Source organism: Mixophyes fleayi, chromosome 3 (assembly GCF_038048845.1).
Source record: "Mixophyes fleayi isolate aMixFle1 chromosome 3, aMixFle1.hap1, whole genome shotgun sequence".
Taxonomy (NCBI): domain Eukaryota; kingdom Metazoa; phylum Chordata; class Amphibia; order Anura; family Limnodynastidae; genus Mixophyes; species Mixophyes fleayi.
In genome coordinates, this window is record NC_134404.1 from 166,854,734 (window position 1) to 166,869,585 (window position 14,852).

Sequence of the window (14,852 nt, forward strand, 5' to 3'; positions counted from 1 at the left end):
CATGCGCAGTATATGGCGGTTCTGCGCATGCGCCAAAATGGCACGACTGTCCGGTTATAAGGCCGGTTTTTTTGAATGTTCAACATGTGTTTTTTTGCTCCTGAGGAAGTCCCACTGTGTTGGGACGAAACGCGTTGAGCTGTGGTCGCTATTGGCATCGTTATTACTACTATATGTGAGTTATTACTACTCGTTTTAATAAATTGTCATTTTCATACTTTTACATTGCATCCTTTGTCTATTTTCATCCATTTCCACCCTGGATGACCTGTGACTGAGGAATTGCCATCTCAGAGTTCGCTCTACATCATCTGGTACGTAGTATAAGCTGTTTGTGTTTGGAGGTGTACTCTTAAGATTAACCCATTTGGTGCCGGGCTAACAATTGATCCTGGTGGAGGTTTATCACATGTGGTGATATATTACATAAACTTTATTACACTATATGAGTTTTTCTATTTTTTGACCCACATTATCGCTATTGTTGGAGAGGGGGAGATATTACCTCAGAAGAGGAACTCCGATTCTACCACACGATCATTGACTTCATCTATATGGTACGCATTTTATTACATCTTCCCATATTACTATCAATACTACACATTGGAGCGCCATACTTGTTTATCTATCCGCAATTACTACATCCCTCCTGACTAACCATCTGGACCCAAGTGATTCAAGGCTGCCGCTCTTAAACGAGCTATGTGTTTTTATTGGGACTGATTGTGTCTTTTTTGGTAAGTCATTTATATTGGTGGTTACGTTGTGGTTATTAGCGCTGTTTATATATCTGTTGTATGTTAAATATATATATATATATATATATATATATATATATACACACACACACATATATATATATATATATATATATATATATATATATATATATATATATATATATACACAAGTTAACCCGTGCATGATACTCATGCATTCTAGTCAAATCAAGCTACTTAAGGTGTTAAAAAAGGTTCTTGTCATGCATTTGGGCCATAGCCCAGGCCTTAACCACCAACCACTCCCCACTGTCACCCCCGGCAACCACCAACCACTCCCAACTGTCACTTCTCCTTCAAGAAATATATATATATATTTTAAATCTTTATAAACACTTTTAACAATTAACAAATTAAATCAACAAATTAAAAACATCTTAGTATACCAAATTTCAGCCCTTTCTGAATTTTTTTTTTCCACACACACTAAGAATTTAGTAGGTCAGTGTATAACTCCGCCCAGCAGGTGGTGCTGCAGCTTGGTTTTATATTTTCCACACACACACACACACACAGACTAACACACGCCACTAGACATTTATATTATAGAATATATATATATATATATATAGATAGATAGATAGATAGATAGATAGATAGATAGATATATGGTTTATTTTATATTATATACTGAGTGCTTGCCTTGTGTCCAGCCTAAAGAAGACAAAAAAAAAACACATTCAGCCACCCAATTGGTGTGTATGACTTTATTAAATACTCACAGGCTAACCACGGTCTTGTAAACAGATCTGTGTCTGTGCAATGTCCAAGCTGTAAAGGTTGAAATGGAAACATAGATGCAAAAATAGTTACCACGTGAATGCAGTAGAGACAAAATAAACAACTATAATATCCAGCGCTGACACAGGACTATAATGTGTATAAATAGTGGAGAAAAGTCAGACTTTTTGGGGAAATCAAGCCACATTGATAAGCTGTTCATCCTTCTAGCCAATTCCCTATGGCACAGATTATGCAACTCAAGTAAGTGCTATTCTGAATGTAACCCCTTTTATTTTAAACTGTTTTGCTTGGTCTGTCAATCTATTAATTGTTATTTATTTTTTTCTGTATGCCCTGTACTTTTGTATATTAAATCTTTAATTTAATATGTTACGTCCTTGATACTCTAACGAATCCATTAGCCTGTGAAGAAGAAATAGCTTGATCAAGTTAACCCTTGAAATGCCAGTGTGTGATTTGTTGATACATTTGATTAACAAGCTTAGTGTGTGCTTGCATTTACATTTGTGTAACATTCTGGAGGTGTGAAGAGTTAACCCTGTGTGTGCTGGTGTGAGTCTTGCTAGTCTGGGGATAGCTAGTAGCCTGTGTGCCAGTGTGGGACAGTACATTGGGGTCCTATTGCCCGTATTCAATAGGTGGTGTCAAACCTGAAGTGTCTGGGGGGTGTGAGAGCGCTGTGTTTGGGGGCGATAACGTAGGTCTATAACCTGTGCAGGGACGGATTGGGCATAAGCCTTACCGGGAAGTTTACCGGTAGGCCGGTGCCCTAGCGAGGCCGTCTCATGTGTCCCCTGGATTTTTTTTCGCTACTTTTTTTTTTACAACTGGCGCAAAGGGCGGATGACAGTCGGAGCATGCAGGGGAGGTTAACTGACAGTGGGAGAATGAGTTTGAGGGGGGATGGTTAGCAGACAGAGTGATGCTCGCAGGGGGGATGAGGTGACAGTGGGAGCGATGAGCGCAAAGGGGAGGCTGACAGTAGGGACGATGAATGCACAGGGGAAGCTGACGTTCGGGGTGAGGAGCGTGGAGTGGGGGGCTGACAGTGGGGGTGATGAGCGAGCAAGAAAGGCTGACAGTAAGGGCGATGACTGCACAGGGGAGGCTGATATTCAGAGTGATGAGCGCGGGGGGGGGGCTGACAGTAGGGGCAATGAGCAAGGGGGGCTGGAGGAGATAATAGGAGTCGCATCTTATTTTCCTATTTGAGATCTGCCCTAGACTTCCTTAGTTGCTAGGGGCGGTCCTGCCATTGGAGAGCAATAGGCAGTGAATCGGTGCTCACTATTGCTGAGTGGGTTGGGGGCTGCGGAGGCATGCTGATGTAGGCGGGGAATAGAAACATTTGATAATGGCTACTCCACAGAACAATCTATACTTTTGAGCAAGGTATTTCACACAAGTTATCTCTTAAACACCTGTTGTCACGTTGTGTCTTCCAATTGTTTTGTGGGGGTGAACAAAGGCACTTATGTACATATGTTTGGGCCCTGCTCACTAATACAATTATTTTCAAAAATTTAAATCTGTTTAACATCTTTTGGGTTATCTTGCAAGTACCCCAATAATGACTGACCAATTTGGGCCATATGGCTGGATACTCTTCTTACTATTTAATCCACAGACTCCTCAACCACTGGCTGTGCACCTATATAGAAATATATATATTTTTGTGCACTGTGTTGTGAGAAGTAACTTGTTTATTGTGTTAAATGCTATAGGGCATGTTCCTATCTTACTTTATGTACTCTCTACAGGCAATTAGGCCATATTTTAAATACAAAAAAACACATGCTAGCAAGTTATAGAGGAAATCCTGTAAAAGTGGGGGAAGGAAAGCATGGAGGTACATTGTCTGTAAATTGAGGTAAATATAATATTCTGTTACAAAAAATACTTTTTGCTTTTACCTAGGAGGGCATTAAGGCAAATAGGACAACAGCTTAATTTGTATGGCAGTCACAAGACTGCTCTTTGTATTATATGCATTGTAAGTATTAGGATGCTATCTGTATTGTATGGCAGCCACTAAAAAACTCTGTGTATTATATGGCGGTCACTACGATGTTCTCTGTATATCAGTCAATAGGATGCTTTCTGTATTGTATGATGGTCACTAGGATGCTTTCTGTATTGTATGGCGTTCACTAGGATGCTTTCTGTATTGTATGGCAGCCACTAGGATGCTCTTTGTATTGTATGGCGGTCATTACGATGCTCTCTGTATTGTATGATGGTCACTAGGATGCTCTTTGTATTTTATGATGGTCACTAGGATGCTTTCTTGTATTGTATGGCGGTCACTAGGATGCTTTCTGCATTGTATAGCGGTCATTAGTATGCTCTTTGCATTGTATGACAGTCACTAGGATGCTCTTTGCATTGTATGACAGGATGCTCTTTGTAAAGTACATGTATAACTAATACTGGCCAAATTACCATGTAAAGCAGTATAAACCTTGCAATACATTTTCTATGGCTCCATGGGAGTATGTTCGTTTAATTCGAAAAAGAAACCCACATTTTTTTTAAATTGTTCATGCTAGTGTGTTTACAAGTAATAACAGTTTATTTAAAAGTATGTGTTTTTTTCTCTTAAATCCCACCCCTAACCCCAAGAAGAGGTACAGAAGTTATTGGACTAAATAGAGGGCATTGGGAGGGTAAAACCGTTTCTTGGGGGTATGGGCACACACCACCATGGTTAGGTCACCCTAATGTTTTGCATACAGCTAGGCAGAGGTGTGTTTTTTTGTTTTTTTATTTATACCGTTAGAGAGTCTACTATTAAATTACTGCTAACTCTGGGAATTCCCTGCTGCTGGATTCAGCTGTTTGTCTCACATAACCGATGTGTACTCCACCCACTGGTGTGCTGACTCTGCCTGCTTGTGTTTGTTCCACCTACTAGTGCAATGCTTTGACAACTCGTGTGTTAACTTCACCAATTGTGACAGGTGGAATCTGCCTACCATTACGTATTGCATTTACTTTGCCTAAACCCTATGTGGCTAGGGCTGGTGTGCTAACTCCGCCCACTATTGGCCATGCCTACCATTTATTTGGTGCAAATCTACATGAGGCCACTTTCAGGATTTTTTCCAGGGCCAATTTAAGTTCCCAATCCGCCCTTGAACCTGTGTGATAGGTAGAGAGACACTGTGGGCTGAAATCGTGTGTGACCTCAAACAGCAAACACCCAAAAATTATGGCAGCTGGGAGCGTAAATAATATATAAATAAATAAATGATGATGATGATGATGATGAGAAAAACAGTTGCTAGTGACAATACCACGAAGTACCACGAATAGATTATGAATTCCTGTGTCAGCGCTGGATATTATTGTTGTTTATTTTTCAGCAAGGTCTTTTATTCCATAGCTGCGACACAGGTGTGAATCTTTTATGATTGTTCAGCCCAGTGCCAATTATTTCTTTGCCTCTTGGTCTTTCTCCATAATGTGAATGCAGTAGCCTAAAAATCCTACATTCAGCCAGCTAATTGGTGTGTGTATGACTTTAAGAAATGCTCACAGTCTTGCAAACAGATCTCTCTGCTGTATCCAATATTACCAATCTAGAAAAATTTTAATTAATAATAATAAAAAAAGACACAGCTTATATAGACACTAACAATAATCAGCTGCATCTAATTAGCATTGAACCAATATCATAATTACTACTATAATTTATACTCAGCTCTTGATGGGCACAGAGAGGGCCACCGAGAGGGGAGGGGGGGTACTTATTACCCAGGCATGCCAGGATAGTTATTATTGCGAAGGGGGGGGCTGGGTTCACCCGCGCCACAATCATTTGAGTATACAAATACTCAAATACTCACATGATCGCGGGGCTGGCGTCTTTCTTCCCTTCTCCTTTTGCACTGAATGTTGAACATCACGTCACACCCGACATTCAGTGAGGAGCGGCACAGAGAGGACCAAGAGAGAAGAGAGAAGATAGATGAGAGAAGACAAAAGAGAAGAGAGGAGAAGAAAAGAAAAGAGATGAAGGAAGTCAATGCAAAGGTTAGTAAAAGAACGGAGGAAAGCAGAAAGGCACAGGGTCATGAAGAAGAGGGGGGAGGGGGAGGCACAGGGTGATGAAAAAGGGGGGGAGGCACAGGGTGATAAGGAAGAGGGGGGAGGCACAGGGTGATGAAGAAGAGGGGGGGAGGCACAGGGTGATGAAGAAGAGGAGTTGGAGAGAGAAAGGCACAGGGTGATGAAGAAGAGGGGGAGCTGCATGGCAAAGAGTGATGAAGGGGGAAGCTGCATGGCACAGAGTGATGAAGGGGGGAGCAGCATGGCAGAGTGTGAAGAGGGTCAAAAGTAGCATGGCATAGTGTGAAGATGGGCAAAAGCAGCATGGCAGAGTGTGAAGAGGGTCAAGAGCAGCATGGTAGAGTGTGAAGGGGACAAAAGCAGTATGGCAGAGTGTGAAGATGGGAAAAAGCAGCATGGCAGAGTGTGAAGTGGGGCAAAAGCAGCATGGCAGAATGTGAACAGGGGCAAAAGCAGCATGACAAAGAATGATAAAGGGGGGCAGCAGTATGGCAGAGTGTGAAGAGGGTGAAAAGCAGCATGGCAGAGTGTGAAGGGGGGCAAAAGCAGCATGGCACAGTCTGAAGAGAGGTAAAAGCAGCATGGCACAGGGTGATGAAGGGGTGCCAGGGGAATGGGGAAGCAAAAGCAGCATGTCACAATGTGATGTAGAGGGGCCAGGTGAAGGGGGAAAAAGCAGCATGGAGGGCGCAGTGTGATTATAAGGGAGCATAGCGTGGTTGTGATGAAGGGCCACAGTGTGATCATAAGGAGGAACAGTGTGGTGATGATGAAGGGGCACAGTAATGTGTGTGTGATGGCACAGGGAGGTGGTGGCTAATTAATAGGTGCAATTTTGTTTGAGGGGTGATGGTGGGGCAATGTAATAGTGGGGACTATTTATTTAAGATGGGGTGGTTTGGGGGCTATTGAATGTGGGGATGAGTTTGGGGAGAATGAGGTCTCTTTATTAAACGTGACTATGAATTATTTAATTTCAGTCATGGTTGCAGTAAATAGGTATATTTATGAGATGTAAATACTATTAATTGGGGCTGTTTGGAGGGAGGGAAAAAGGTTTATTTATTAAATGGGAATACTATTATTTTAATGTTGGGGCCGGAGGAAGGCCTAATTATTAATCATGGGTGCTATTGATTTAATGCCGGGGCTGGTTGGAATTTTCTAAATGTCCCTATTTTTTTCCAAATATGGCTCCCAACATTCCAGGACCCAAGCAAGGTGCAACTAAAGAAACCTGCTGCCACGGGTGGTGAAAGTGACAAGAGCAGGTAGGAGAGAGCAGGATAGTCTGTGAATTGTTCTGATTCTAGTGGGACAATCCTAATTTTTGGTGAGTGTTCTGTCCAATGTAAGGTGCAGGCCAAGACTATGAACTCTTCCTGTACACACTGCTTTCTTTATATAGTACACTGTGGTGCTAGATGTCCTGAAAGTCAGGAGTGCTTGGACATATATCACGCTCCGGCAAATTCACCTGCTAGCCATGCCCCAATTATGCATAGCCATGCCCCCAATGGTATAACTACAAACACTTTTAATTTTGTGCTACTGCAATTTTTTTTTACCATGCTCAACTATAAGGGGGGCCCCATGAAGTTGTCCTAATTAGAACACGTGTTCATACCTTCACCTTCATTACATCTCCTCCCTTGTAAGGGGCCGCAATCGCGTGGAAAGCGCAACACCCGACTCAGTCTCAACAAATGCTGTTTGGGTATGCGCAGAAGTGAAACAGTGTATTATATGCACAAAACACATTTTGTACCTCATTTAGAGTCGGACACAAAGTCCGTTTTAGGCGCATCCAACATAAAAACACTATCACGCATGTGCAGAAAGCACCATATCTGCCTCCATCTTGGACTCAATTAACACTTGCAACAGCTTGCGACTCACTACGAGAGAATGGGAGGAACCCAGAATTGTGAAGGCGTGACCATGTAAATACATCCTAGTCGCAGTGAGGCGCAGGTGCAACACACGTCAAAAAAGGGCTAAAGCTGTGCGGCAGGAATTAGGTGGCGCAAGCGATAGCTAGCTGTAGGAACTGCTCGCAGCTCGATAGGGTATTAAGAGTGGGACGCAACTGGAGTTGCTTGCCAATTGTAATACCCTACCAAGCTGCGGCACACTCCCACTCCTACACTTCTTAAACGGACTTTGCGTCCGACTCTAAATGAGGTCCTTTGTGTCCAACTCTACAGAAGGCCCATAAGTGTATGAAGTACTGATTTTTAACGCATGTGAATGGTGCAGGCAATGTCAAATTGACACAAAGCATATACTTGTCAGTGTGTGTTTGTGTGTGTTCAGATTCATTTGTTTACACTACTTATTGGACTAATAATGTTAAAGGGCATTTAGAAAGCAAAATAAAGACTACATAGTTGCATTGAATATAAGATCTCATATTATTTATTATATTTTAAAACCACATCTCAGCTCAACTCTCCAAGTCATAAGCAGACTATAAGAAAATTTATTTTTCTAACAGAAGGCAGAAGAGTAAACAATAATTTTTAAATTATCGTATTATTAATTGGGGTAAAAGTATTTTCAATACGAAGTGTTCAGTACACTTTTAATAGCGATCAAAAAGAAACACATTACAAAATGAAATTACACATGAACAAGAAATGTTTCATATTAGCTATCTCTACGCCATACAAGATTTATAGCACTGAAAAATAGTAGATAATTAACAGTGCACATCATAGTTTACAGATGAGAAAAACGTTTCTCAGTGTTAAAAATGAATGAGCACAAAGGTGTGCTATACTTAACCACACAATTTCCTTAACACTTGTTGTTTGCGGTGGAGCAATCAGCATTTTATAAACCACCATAATACTAGACTTCCCATTGTGGTCTACCTTTGTTAAGAATGTCAAGACCTACGACAGCAGCTGTAACCTGTTTGTTACTCTTATTTTATTCTTGTTATAGGACACCTCCCAGATCCTCCTCTGTTACAAGTTCCCTCCTTCCCTAGATAATTGGAAGAATGTATAAGGAGCTTCCAGACTCGCACTTGCCTTGAAATAGTTATGCAGGACCTCCAGTTTGTGTCGGTGGCTGTGCTGCTCTGCGCTGAGCTATGTGCCTCCTTTCAGATCACCATTCTGCACACTAATGATGTCCATGCCCGCATAGAGCAGACCAATAGGGATTCTGGCAAGTGTGGCACTGTTGGGGAGTGCTATGGAGGGGTGGCTAGGAGGTTCACCAAAATCAAGGAGATCCGTGCCAGCCATAATAATGTACTATTACTGGATGGGGGAGATCAGTTCCAGGGAACTATGTGGTTCAACGTTTTCAAGGGGGATGAAGCAGCTTACTTCATGAACTACTTAAAATACGATGCAATGGTGAGTGACAGCTAAATTACTGGTGCGTTTAATAACTCGGGCACTGTTTACTAATTTTTTTCTTGTGATAACCTATCTCGTTTCACTACTATTGATTATAAAGACTCCGTGCCATATTGTGTTAGTATATGTGAGGATTAGGTAAAAGAACGCCGGAATGAGTATGGTTACTACAGCACCCACTGCTGCTTGTTGTCTCGAGTGAAGAAGCGTGCTGTGTTCTCACCCTGTATAGTGCACTCTGTTTTTCTACACAGATATGTTCTCTGCACTGTGTGTAGCGTTTTTAAGTATGTATGTATGTATGTGTGGAGATATCTCTATCTCTATCCTCTTATCTTTAGCACAACTAGTCCACATTTTATATTGCTTATGTATAGTTCTACATATACATCATAGCTTTATAACTTAACCACCCATTCCGGTGCTGGAAAGAATGTATGAGTACCTTAGCCATCTTTTCCGGCTGCTGAATGGATGTTTCAGTGTCTTTGTCATCCATTCCGGCTGCCAGAATTGGGCTCTAAGTATCTTGGCTATTCCAAGTGCCGGAATGAGGCTCTGAATACAGTATTCATTCATTCCGCCTGCCACAACAGAGTACCCTAACTATCCATTCTGGTTGCAAGAATGGGGCTCTAAGTACCTGAGCCATCCATTTCGGATGCCCGAATGGATGTCTGAGTATCTTAGCGATTCATTCTGGGTGCTGGAATGAATGCTTACTGTTCTCAGACCTCGATTCTGGCACCCAAAATGGATGGTTAAGGTACCAGCAGCCGGAATGGATGGTTGAGGTACTCTGTACCCCATTCTGGCAGCCGGGATGGATGGCTAAGATTTTGAGACATCCATTCTGGCACATGGAATTGATGGCTAAGTTACTCAGACCTCTATTCCGCAAGCCAGAATGGATGGTTAAGGTCCTCAGAACCCCATTTCGGGACCCAGAATGGTTGGTTAAGGTGCTCAGAGCCCCATTCAGCCAACTGGAATGGATGGGTAATACACTCGACGTTCCATTCAGACATACATTCAGGTAGAACGGATAACTAGAATATTTAGCTCTGATATACAGAAATATATATAATTATATAGTGTGTGTGTATGTGTGTGTGTGTGTATATATATATATATATATATATATATATATATATATATATATATATATATATATATATATATTACACACACAGGGCTGCCGAGAGGGGGGGGGGAGCGGGTACTTATTACCCGGGGCCCGGGCATGCCAGGGGGCCCGGCCCGGGCCCTCACTGTTCACTTTAAGTTTCATTCATTTTTTTTTATTATGTTTTTTGGTTTTTTTTTTTTGCAATTTACAACCAGCGAGAGGCGGGCTTGTGATTGCTGGTGTTTTAAGTGTGGTCTGTGACAGGCCAGCCGGTCATGCAGGGTGGCGGTCTCGGCTGTGAAGGTCCCTGCAGGCAATCGCGGGACTGCTTGTAGTAGTGCTGGGGCTGCGACACCCAGACGGATGTCTTCTCTGCCACAGGTAATCCGGATCCACAAATCCCAGTGCAGCATGCAAGACTGGTAGGAGAAACGGGTCTGCCATTAATGGGTTGATTAAAATAAAATTGCAGTATTAACTGCAATGCCTTTAATTAATCTTAAATATTCTTAATAAGGAGTCGAATACTTATATCTTGGCTTCAAGGTTCCACAAGTTAACTTGTGGAGCTTTGAAGCTAATATATGACTATTGGACTCTTTATTAAGAACATATAAGATTAATAAAGGCATTGCAGTTAATACTGCAATTTTATTATACACAATTTTCACAGCTGTTTTACAAAAGCACATATGTTTGGATTTAGTTTTTTTCACTGGTGTCCCTGTAGTCAGGGAGGATATATAATTTTAAATGAGTACATAATGAAGAATTATTTTCTTTTATAGTATTATACATCCCAGAGTGGCCCTTAAAAATATACTCCCGTTTCTCCTTTTCTTGTGTATGAACAACTACATATATATGGGAACATATCCCAGAAAATGTACTCGCAAATATACTATGTGGCCAGATGCAGAACGCACACGGAGCCTGAAAGGACAATTTTGCTGTAAGCATAAGGATCACTGCCCTTATACCAATAAACGTATAGGATGCTCACACATTAAGGAGGACACCAAACAGAAAAGAAGCAACATGTATACATACCAGTTTTGTTCATTTTAGTTTATCTGTTTTGCTAATATGCATGTGTGAATGGCTCATGTGTATTAGCATAGGCATCCGTTTCTTTTCTTACAACAAAATTCTCCACCTTTTTCCTGGTGTTTATACCCTTTTTTTGTGGGTAAGTTCTGCCTTGCAATGATATGACTCCGCCTACTATTGCGTGTTGCTTTAGCCTCGCCTACTACCAATGTGGCTATGGATAACAATGTGCTAATCCCACCTACTTTTGTGTTGACACCGCCTACAGTTGATTTGGTCCCACCTACATGAGACCACTTGCAGAATTTTTTCCAGGGCCTCTTTAAGTTCATAGTCACGCCCCCAATTATACGACCACGCCCACATTTTTTGTGGGTGTGGTCGTACAATTGTGGGTGTGATCGTACATATTTATTGTGCAGCACAAAAAAAATTTGGTCGTACACATTTTTTTTTGGGACGCTCAAAAATCTCTGGGCCTGACAATTTTCGCGGCGGCACAAAAATGTTTTCATCCTCAACTATAAGGGGGGCCCCATGAAGTTGTTGTACCTGGGCCCTGAATTCCTCTTGGCAGCCCTGCACACACACAATGCAATATAATATGTTCAATAGTGGTTCCACATATTACAAAGAACATATCTGTGTAGCAAAATAAAATGCACTGTATAGGGAGAGAAAACACAGCATGCTTCACTCAAGACACTAAACAGTAGAGGACGCTGCAGGGAGCCAAATAATTTCGGAAATTCCGGTTTCACCCATACCCGTATATGTGGCATACAGGTATGCAGAGGAATTCAGGCTCCCGATACAACAACTTCTTGGAGCCCCCCTTATAGTTGAGTATGTAAAATAAAAATGTTGTGCGGCGGAAGCGCAAAAGTGCTAGTGGGTGTGTTCATACAATGGGGGCATAGCTATGCATCATTGGGGTGTGGCTAGAAGGTGAAAAGCGCTAGGCCACCCTCCTACAGAAAAAAACCTGCATTGTTGTGTACACCATTGGCACAAGGGAGCAGTGCCTGGAGTGTGACATATGTCCCAGCACTCCTGACTTTCAGGACATCTAGCACCATGGTGTAGTATATAAAGAATGCAGTGTGTGTATATAAAGAGTTCAGTCTTGGCCTGCCCCTTACATTGGACAGAGCACTCGCCAAAAATTGGGATTGTCCCACTATAATCAGAACAATTCACAGACTGTCCTGCTCTCTACTACCTGTTCTTGTCACTTTCACCACCTGTGGCTGCAGGTTTCTTGAGTTGCAACTTGTTTGGATCCTGGAATGTTGGGAGCCCTCTTGGGGGGGAAAAAGGGTACGTTTAGAAAATTCCAACCAGCCCCAGCATTAGATCAATAGCACCCATGATTTATAATAAGGCCTTCCTCCAACCCCAACATTAAAATAATAGTATTCCCATTTAATAAATAAACCTATTTCCCTCCCCCCAAACAGCCCCAGCAATAAATTAATAGTATTTGCATTTCATAAATATACCTATTTCCCGCAAACCATCAGTGCCATTAAATAATTCATAGTCACATATAATAGAGACCTCATTCTCCCCAAATTGACCCCTACATTCAATAGCCCCCAAACCACCCCATCTTAAATAAATACTGTGTCCCTTCATCACCACGCTGTGCCCTCTTATGATCACTCCGCCCTCCATGCTGCTCTCCCCCCGTCACCAGGCCCCCCTTCATCACACTGTGCCATGCTGCCCCCCTTTTCATCACTCTGTGCCATGCTGCCTCCCCCCTTTCCTTCATCACACTGTGCCCATGCTGCCTCCCCCTTTCCTTCATCACACTGTGCCATGCTGCTCAACTCCCTTTCCTTCATCGTTGTGCCATGCTGCTCAACTCCCGTTAATACACTGTGTGACACGCCCGAGATTCAGTGCAAACGGAGCAGAGAGGAAGGAAGAGTACCCTGCTCCCCCACCAACAAAGGGGCGGAGCCACGCCCCTCGCTCTTCCGGGAAAAAATTTTTTGGGGGCATTCCCTGGCAATTAGTACCCTCCCCACCCCCTTCTCTCGGCGGCCCTGTAGGTATGTGTTCTCTGTGGCCATAATTGCAAAGTCTGAACCAGTCTTTAGTAGATGAGCTGCACAGTGTTTTGGATAACTAAAACCACACATAAAGCTCAGAAGGGTGTTAAAAATAATTTCTCATGTTACCTAAACCCTTCCAAGTTAGCCGCATTTGGATCAGCTTTTATACTTGAAATGTTGTTGTTGTTTTTTGTTTTTTGTTTTTTTCTATTCATTGTTTTCTGGATTTTTATTAATTTTCCTTAACATGTCTCTTAATATCCTATTTTTACTTTGCATGTAAAAGCTTCCTCTGCTAACTCTTCAAAAAGTGATTAAAGCCTCTGTTTTCAGTACAGGCCTTTGTTCATTAGTTTTATGTAGGCTGTATGCCTTTTAGATGTCCCTCACAGACATATACTGGAATGACAAGGGTAGGCTTGTTTCTCTCATACACTAAAAGGTAAGGGACTATGACAATTACTGGGTTCTCAAGTGCTGACTGATACCTATGAAGATAGCAATGGCATTTGCAGATTGAGCAATCTTCCTGTTTTGCCCAAATCGTTAGGTGAATGGTGCTTGTACTAGCCATAAATGATCTTCTTTTTTGTTTTGTTTTTGTTTTAACACTCATTGAACAGAATGTAGGTCATGTGGAGGGGCCTACTTGCATACCAATTAATTGGGTCATGACTAGAGATCATTAGGTCCCATAGCAAACTTGTGCTCATGTTATTAGTGTTAGAGTTTTGGTTAAATCTTGAACACATTTTCTTAATTTCCAGAAACAATGAAAACAGACATGGTACATATATGTTTAGGGGACCTGTCCTGTTTCATCTAAAGGACATCTTGTGTAGTGCCCTGTGCAACAGAGGTGAACTTATGTACTCTCCCATCTGCATCACAGCTAGTGATGGGTAGGTCACGAATGATCACTTCAAAATGAACTAATCTTTAAAGTGAACTCCTTTAGTTCACAGTTCTGGCAAGGAATAGTTCATCTGCAGCTCTCCTTCCCCTCCTACACAAAGGAGAGTATGAGGGAGTTGCCTAGGAGTGATCGTGAGCCTGTCTCCACAGCCAACATTCTGCATTTGCTTATAGCTCATGGAAATATTTCCAGATGACAGATTGTGCATTTGGAGACTGTTCATTTTAGTACATACAAGGTGAAGAAGACACTATGTAAAAGATCCCTCGGATGAAACATGATAGGTCCTCTTTAAAATTATTCCTACACTGTTACCACATATAGGGGCCTATTTAATAATTAACAGATTTTTGCCCCCGTTAATTATCATCTGTCATCGCAACGATGTGTAAAAGCTAGTATGCTGTGTTTATTCATGGAGCATTATAAGTAGTGTGATAAACGTTGCTGGTGCAAGGAAAGTGCTTCTGTAAAACAGTTCCCTTGTTATTTTATCATTATTTCTAGTTGACTTTATAGCAACTTATATGATATTCTTAGATAACCTGTTCTTTTTTGTGATACTGTTTTCACAATGCCAAGTTAAAAAAAATAAAAAAATAAGTTATTCCATGCACCCTTCACTCAAGCACACAAAAAAAATGCACCCTAGATGCGAATATGGAGACTAAATGAGTCTGCCCACATTATGCACTATACTCACTCTCAAGTGGCTGTCTTATTTAT

At 41.7% G+C, this 14,852-nt stretch overlaps 1 protein-coding gene across 1 annotated transcript in view; it reads left to right on the top strand.

Annotated features, from left to right (window-relative positions):
• Positions 1 to 1,629: 1,629 nt before the first annotated feature.
• Positions 1,630 to 14,852, top strand: part of NT5E (5'-nucleotidase ecto) — a 133,980-nt gene continuing 120,757 nt past the window's right edge. The window contains exons 1-2 of the mRNA XM_075202720.1: positions 1,630 to 1,763; positions 8,544 to 8,965. Coding sequence (XP_075058821.1) covers positions 8,645 to 8,965 — 321 coding nt within the window. The 5' untranslated portion in view covers positions 1,630 to 1,763; positions 8,544 to 8,644. The remainder of the gene's footprint in view (positions 1,764 to 8,543; positions 8,966 to 14,852) is intronic.